At 36.2% G+C, this 7,333-nt stretch overlaps 1 protein-coding gene across 2 annotated transcripts; it reads left to right on the forward strand.

The window, feature by feature from the left end:
- Positions 1–1,087: 1,087 nt before the first annotated feature.
- ttc22 (tetratricopeptide repeat domain 22) lies at positions 1,088–6,926 on the forward strand. 2 transcript variants are annotated; one of them, XM_038278390.1, is made up of 9 exons: positions 1,088–1,439; positions 2,365–2,665; positions 2,913–2,968; positions 3,048–3,163; positions 3,330–3,448; positions 4,098–4,259; positions 5,794–5,946; positions 6,042–6,116; positions 6,324–6,926. In XM_038278390.1, the coding sequence occupies exons 1-9, from the start codon at positions 1,177–1,179 to the stop codon at positions 6,576–6,578; spliced, it is 1,500 nt and encodes a 499-aa protein (XP_038134318.1). In that variant the 5' UTR covers positions 1,088–1,176; the 3' UTR covers positions 6,579–6,926. The 2 variants fall into 2 exon arrangements, with proteins under 2 accessions (XP_038134318.1, XP_038134317.1); XM_038278389.1 differs by having other exon boundaries at positions 6,042–6,926.
- Positions 6,927–7,333: the final 407 nt, after the last annotated feature.

A 7,333-nucleotide genomic window follows, 5' to 3' on the forward strand; every position in this document is an offset into this window, starting at 1 on the left:
TGATGAAACGACTTTATTTTCTCATTTTAATTATTCAGATAAATCAAATCTAAGATTTTTATATCACAAAGGTATTTTTTGGTTTATTTTTGACCACTTGTAATAGCTTGAGAAACCTCTAGGAACAATATAGAGCCTATGATTAGGTGTTGTTGCCTCCTGGTGGAGGATTTGCAAAACACCAAGGCCATAAACTGGTGCATTAGAAGCATCAGTTAGAAAAGCAAAGTTACGCAAAACTAAAGCTTTCCAAAAGAAAATGAAGGTCATGCTATATTTGTTCCATTAACAATAAGACCTTTATTGTGCTTATTTATTTTTTTATTCCACTGTAATATACCATAGCCTGAATGAGCTAAAATCCTTACTGGATTATACTCAGAATTTTCTTGACACAGAGTGACAGAACCCGACTGGTCACATTCTCAAGTAAGCAAGCTGATAGAGGCATGGATAAGACTATAATAATTACATGCTAAGCTAAGCTATGTAGTTGCTATTATTAGTTGCTATTATTACAGAAAAGTTATTAAAGTACTGACTTAAATCCAAAAAAGAAGAAAAATTAATCGGTTACATTGAGGTAGTAACAATACGGCTCAGAAAAAAAATACAAAACAACAACCAAATATGCACATATTGGAATATATGTGAGGACAGACGCAATCCCTGGGAGCAGGGATGCTCCATGATGAAGGGATTTATTTAGACAAACATACGCAACCATATAGACCATTACACTAAGAAGGAAAAAAAATCAACCATTATACTCAGCAAGGGAGTCTTCCAGAATGCACAGATAACAACAGTTATAATTATCTTTTCTGAATGGACTGGAATGTCACAGATCCAAATCTAAGTAAAAGAAAAATATACCTAAAAATGTTGTTCTTCATAAAAAAAATATAATGATAAAAAAAAAAACACACTATTTAATATACTCAAAAACATGAGGGAGGTAAAACTGAAATAGAGAGAAATGAAAATGCCAACTCATTGAATTGTGAAACGTAACCAGCAGTTTATTTCCCTCCCTAGTCACTCCTAGGTAAAACCTGTTCAACCTGCTAGTATCTGGAGACTTGCGCAAGTTAAAACTAAGGAAGTCAAACTGTTGAGGATCACCAGTCACCTACTGCCAAAATCTTTTTACCAGCACGATCAAATAAGGAGGACATGGAAGAAGACAACACAGAGGACATTGAGTCTCTGATTGAGGACATGCAGTACATCCCTGGACACTTCCACCTGGAGCTAAACCTTAATTGTGATCCTGTTGGTCCTGTGAATCTGCGATTTAGAGACACTCTCCTGAAACAGGAGAGTCTACAAGCTGAGCTGGAAGTCGAAGTAGGATATCTACAGTATGCTGTCCGGAATCTGCTGGGTCTGCTGGCATTTCACCTGGAAGAGCTCGATAAAGCTGAGGAAATATTCAGGTATGAGATACTAACTTCTGGAAGACAATGTCTGCTGAGAAAACATACACAGAGAGAAAATTACTTAAATGTCTCTGTATTTCATAATCTCTCAAACAGAAATACAATAGTGATTAAAATGTGTGCAGCACCATTGCTTTGATTTTAAATCTTCACATGGAAATGGCAGCATAGTAAGCCTATCATACAGACTTCTCTCATTAAGCTGAAGACAAGCTGAGACGGGCATAATAGGCACCAGACAGAAACGGACAGATTTTGCTCATATAAAACACCAATGCTAGGATAAATGTTTTAGAATTTGTATGTCATTATTAGTTTGTCCCATAAGGATTTAGTTTGCCTATGTTTTCCAAAAAGGGCTAGAGGATACACAAATGAGAGCAGCCTATTTCCCATCAAAATCATGTTGATGGATCAATTGCACTTAAATCTATAGATATAATTCACTTTAGATTTTAAATAATAAGGATTAAGTTACATTTTTTCTAGTTTACTATTTAAGATACAGTATCTTTGGTCTTTGCTGCCTTAACTCTGCAGCAAATGTGTTCCAAATTTGAGGGTCAAGATACTAAAGTGATCCTTCTTCTTGGTCTTTCCCAAGAGTATGAGAGAACTGGATAACCTCAACATCAAACAAAGATTTAATAAAAAATGGAAAACAGCCACTTTCAAAGTCTTAAAAAATATACTCCAAATCAACAGTCTCCAAACGAAGCCCTAAAAACCAAATGCATCCAAAACAGAGACGTTGACTTTCAAGTAATATATCCATACTTTGGAGCAGGAAGATTTCTAGAAGTCTTTTGAATAAATATCCCATTTTATTATAATTTCATCAAAATAAAAATGAAAACCCATGATCCATAAATAATCTAAAAAGGAATATTTATTTTCATCTCTTTGCTTTCTGGCCTTTTAGGAACATTTGTAAGGAGGACCCCGGAAACCTCAATGCCTGGGCTAACCTGGGCTTTATGTATGACACAAAGGGTAAAGAGCCGGATGCAGAGGAATGTGTAGAGAAAGTCTCTTACCTCATGGGGATGAATTCTGATGAGGACTACCAGGAGGAGACCAGGCTAATGGCAGCACGTTGTCTGGCTGAGCAGGCATATGTGTATCCATACGACGTGGAGCTGGACAGCGATGACAACTTGAGGGAGAGGCTGATGTCGGCACTGTCGTTTTATAACAAAGCGCTACATTATGGAGGTCACCTGGTAAGTGATAAAAAAATAGATACGTACATTTTTGAAAACTTATGTTTAACACCCATCAATAATGCTTTTACTTTACCCTGAATGTTATGTAATTAAATCCAATACATTCAGCAAAACAACAACAATCATGCACTAGTCAGGTCATGTAGAGTACAATGATAAATTTTGGACAAACGGGATAATTTATTATATTCAAAGCTGCAAAAATGGATATGATCAAACTGATTTTTTTTAATTATTATTCTAGATACCAAAAGAGGAAAGAATAAGCTGGTATTTTAAAATGGCAACTATTTATGTAAGGTATGTACAGTAGACTACTCGTCTATATTTAATTCCCCCAACCAAGTATAAAATCATTAAGCTTATTTTACTCCTGAAGGCTGGACCAGATCATAAAAACAAAAGAGGATTCTGAGTACTCAAGACTCTTTCACTACAATAAGGGACTTAAGCTCCTAAAGGAAACTCTGGAATCTGAGAGAAAACAGCACAAAGGTAGGCAAGTTGTCTAGGAACTGTCTACAAAGTGGAGTAAATGTGAATCAGTCATTTTTAAAATTTTGGTAGGAGATCAAAAACTTTAAAAATCCCATCAGAATTTTTTGATGGAAGATGGAGACAGATATTATCTTCCAAGTTGAAGTGTGATGTCTCCTTTCAGCTCTAGCTTGGTGTTACATTGGAATCATGTTGGAGAGGAAGGATGAATTTTCCTCTGTACCCATGTCAATACATGACTGCGGATTCTCAGCCTCTGATCCTCTGCTCTGCTATGGAACTGTAAGTAAACTCCCAGCACTGCAATCGCCATGTAGCCAAAATCCAATAAGATTAAAATTAAGACATGCTTCTATTTTGAAAATAAAAAATTAATCACACATTACTTATATATTATTTGTGTGTTTTTATTCTCAAACCTAAACTCCACATCCTGCCATTTGACTAAGGTGCAAGAACCCTACAGAGATTTTATGAAAATGTTATATTAAATATATATTAAATTACTCACAAGTAAAAAAAAATAGTTTCAGTTCTAACAATCTTACAAGGACAAAATACACTTTAAATAAATTGACGTTACCTTTAGTATGCTAAAAGAAAAAGGCCTCATTGAATCTTCTTTCAACTTTTTTATGTGACGTAATTCTCTTTCTAAAGATAATGGCTAACAAATTGAATTGAATTATTTTGGATGGGGAAAGTATCTGAAACAAACTCCTTTTTTTGTTTGTTTTCATACCGACTCACTTTTAAAGGACACATTAAATAAATAAAAAATATCACAGAAACCAGTCAGTTATTAAGGTAGTTCAACTGACATTGGTTTAAACTATTGTATGAATACTGGCCTTTTTAAAGCACAGTGGATATTTAGCAGCTGTTGCTGCCACATGTGTGAGAGTTTTAACAGAACTGTCTCTCTCTTCAGGCTATGGATTTGGCCAGCGACGATGCATTCATCCTCAACCTTCTTGCCAAAATAATCTTTTTGCTGGGCAAACATGACATGGCCACAGGGATCTGCAACATGTCTTTGAATGTTCTGCCAGATCCAGAGCTTAACTGGCAGGCCTACTGTACACGTGCTAAGGTATTGAGTCTCAGAAACACATTTCCTGTCATGATAATATTTATTTAGATTTTATAATAAAGGTTTAGGCATATAATTTAGTCATCACTAATAAAGATGTTGTATAAATCTAATTTATCCATGAAGTTTGTTTAAAATACTCCTCACAGTTATTGGTAACCTTGGTAAACATGTCAAAAATATCATACTACCATAATCTTCTATTCAGATTCTATAATATCACACTGAAAATTTTAGAAAAAACCTTTAACAATTCTAACACAATAGTTGTATAGAATAGGTGCCATAGCTATTGTCAGAGCTAATTGTTCCTTAAAGCCTTAAGCATTTATTACATCAGATTTTTAAGTAATTCCAGACTAACAACTAGATATTCATGACTTTGTGTAATTCTTGGGTATATTTATATGATGTGAAAGAGAGGTGACATCCTCTCAGCAATCCTCCAAAATATAAAAAAACAAGAATGTATGGTATTCATCTACTGTGTGTGTCATGTGTTTTGTTTTGCATAAAGCTTGATTTATGCTTGACACTTCCATGAGATCCACACGATCAAATTACATAATTTTTAGCTCCTCCCACTCCCTGCGCACAGACAGAAATTACGCATGAGCACCAAAGGAAATTAGTCCTGCACGGCCCACCAAAGGAAATTCCCAAACATGTGGACAGATCCGTGTGGAAAAACATGCCGAGTGTGCAATAGCACCTTTGTAAGACATCTTGTGGTAACTCATTCATACCACCACTACCAACAAATTGTGAAAATAAACTCTTGCAAAGAAATGACTGGCGCTGTTGGGCAGCACGAAGAGGCTTTGAAAAAGTTTAGCTTTTTTTTCTACTTTCTTGTGTAGTGTGGTGTGGTGTTGTTGCTGTTTATGTTGCACATGCCCCCCTGGTGTTGGCCACAATGGGGGAAAAGCCACACAGAGTATAAAAGCTGCAGATTTTGTGCCCATTTTCTATTCCGATTGCATGTGTCAAGCATAACCTAACCATAAGTCATCAATAACACCACAACAAAATGTCTACTTGGCTAAACATAAGGCCATCTACAGTCAGAGGAATACACAAAAAGGTTTAAATCAGAGACATCCAGACATTTGCACAGTTTTACTGGAGACGTTCTAACACCGATCCAGAAGTCTTTCTCGTTTCTTTCTGCTCGTATAAGGATAATCAGAAGTTGGAGCATTAATGTCTTAAAGAGCATCGTCCTTACCACATTCCAAGTCCAAGACCCACCCGCCCTTCTAGTCAGTGGAATAATTCAGAAATTTAACATAAAGGCAAGCCTAAATATGTGCCTGTTTATGTTGCAATGATTCACAGTGCGGATAATGGTAAGAGAAAAATCTCTAAATATATTTTTCAGTGTGATATAGAACTGAGAGAACAACTATATCTTTGCCAGCAATGTCCATTAGGAAGCGGTTGCTAATCAATCTATGGCAGACTTTCTACTGCAAACCTTGCATTAAATAATTTTCAATACATTGAGACTTGTTGCAATGTATGTTCTTTTCAGATCAATGTGATTCTATATGTCAATGAACTTGAAAAAGCAAAACATGGAATTGGAGGTTGCCCTGATCGACAGAAACTAGTTGATGCTAGAAAAGACTTGGACAAGGTGCTGACTGTACGTCCATGTCTGAGGACTCATCTAGAGATGGCACAGGTAAAGCTAACTCAACATGTCACGATAAAACTGCTTTACAACTGTGATAATCAGGACATGAACAGCCAAAGACTGATTTTTTTGCTCTTTTTTAGGTATACTATTACATGGGTGTAGATGCACTCCAGGAGAGCATTATGGTGGAGGAAAGTTCCATAAATCATGCTTTGGTGAGTCTGTCCAATGCTTTGCAGTTTAAGCCAGGAGACAGCTTACCTGATCTCCATGTGCTGAGAGGACGCTGCCTTTTAATAAAAGGCGAAGAGCAGAATGCTGCCGAGTGCTTCAAGCAAGCTATGGAGTTAGAGAGACCAGGGAGCACTGACACCACAACTCTTCACTTCCTTCTCCTGACCCTCCTGAATCTATTTATGCAGGAAGCTTCTGACCCTAGTTCTATCATAACAGAGCTAGAGACGTGGATGAACCGAGCAGAGGAGCGGTACCCTCAGGATACAGTAAAATCAGAGCTTCGGTCCCTTTACAGAACACACACAGAAGAGGTTACAGAGCTGTCCAAGACTCTGATCAGGACTGGACGCCTGGGCCTGGTGAAAAGGCTGCTGGACACAGTAGTACCTAAACAGCTTTCTGACAGAAGACCTCTGGCTCGTAGATTTTCATTAACCTAAAAGCAAAAGTGTTAATTTAGCAAGGCCAATAGCTATTAAGAAAACATACATGCAGAACAATAATCAAGAAATGTCTTGACAGTATTTCAGAAAGTTGGAAATCTTTAGTGAGATTTGTCTAATAATGAGTATTTTGATTTTCATGCTTTTTAACATGTATACAGTCCCCTGAAAATTATTTATACCCATTGAGCCTTTTTAAATGTTGTTGCTATATCCAGAAACTTTACAGTGACAGTTTTTGTGACAGACTGATACAATGTAAGAGCATAATTGGAAAGTTGAAGAAAGAAAAATTATTGTTTTCATTTTTTTTCACAAATAAAAATCTGAAAATGGTGCAGTGAATTGGTGTTGAATTCCCATCTGTCTTTTTTTTTCTAACCACATTTAACTACAATCTAATATTTTGAGGTGTGTCTATGCTAGCCTTATGAATCCTGAAACTGAAAATAATACCTATCATTGCAAAATGCCCTAAGCTCAGTTAAGTGAGCATCAGTATTCTTATCTTGCCACTAAATTCTCAATAAATTTGTGTTTGGATTTTGACCTAGCCACAAAAATATTCTAACATTCAATGTTATTCATTCTGTTATAGCACAAAGTGTATTCTTATGGACATTTCCAATCTAGAAGGTGAACCTCCACATCTTTTGGACTCTCTAAAAGGTTTTTTTTTTTCTTGTAACTTTTTATATTTAGTTTCATGTACTTTACAAAAAAAAAAGTACCAGCTGTCTATGGGCGAGGGG

This window comes from Cyprinodon tularosa, unplaced genomic scaffold (assembly GCF_016077235.1).
Source record: "Cyprinodon tularosa strain WSP-4 unplaced genomic scaffold, ASM1607723v1 ctg140, whole genome shotgun sequence".
Classification (NCBI taxonomy): domain Eukaryota; kingdom Metazoa; phylum Chordata; class Actinopteri; order Cyprinodontiformes; family Cyprinodontidae; genus Cyprinodon; species Cyprinodon tularosa.

Coding starts and splice junctions, on each gene's coding strand:
- ttc22 (XM_038278389.1), top strand. CDS start 1,177: ATGGAAGAAGACAACACAGAGGACATTGAGTCTCTGATTGAGGACATG. Junction 1,440..2,364: donor AAAGCTGAGGAAATATTCAG/GTATGAGATACT, acceptor CTGGCCTTTTAG/GAACATTTGTAAGGAGGACC. Junction 5,947..6,041: donor CTCATCTAGAGATGGCACAG/GTAAAGCTAACT, acceptor GCTCTTTTTTAG/GTATACTATTACATGGGTGT.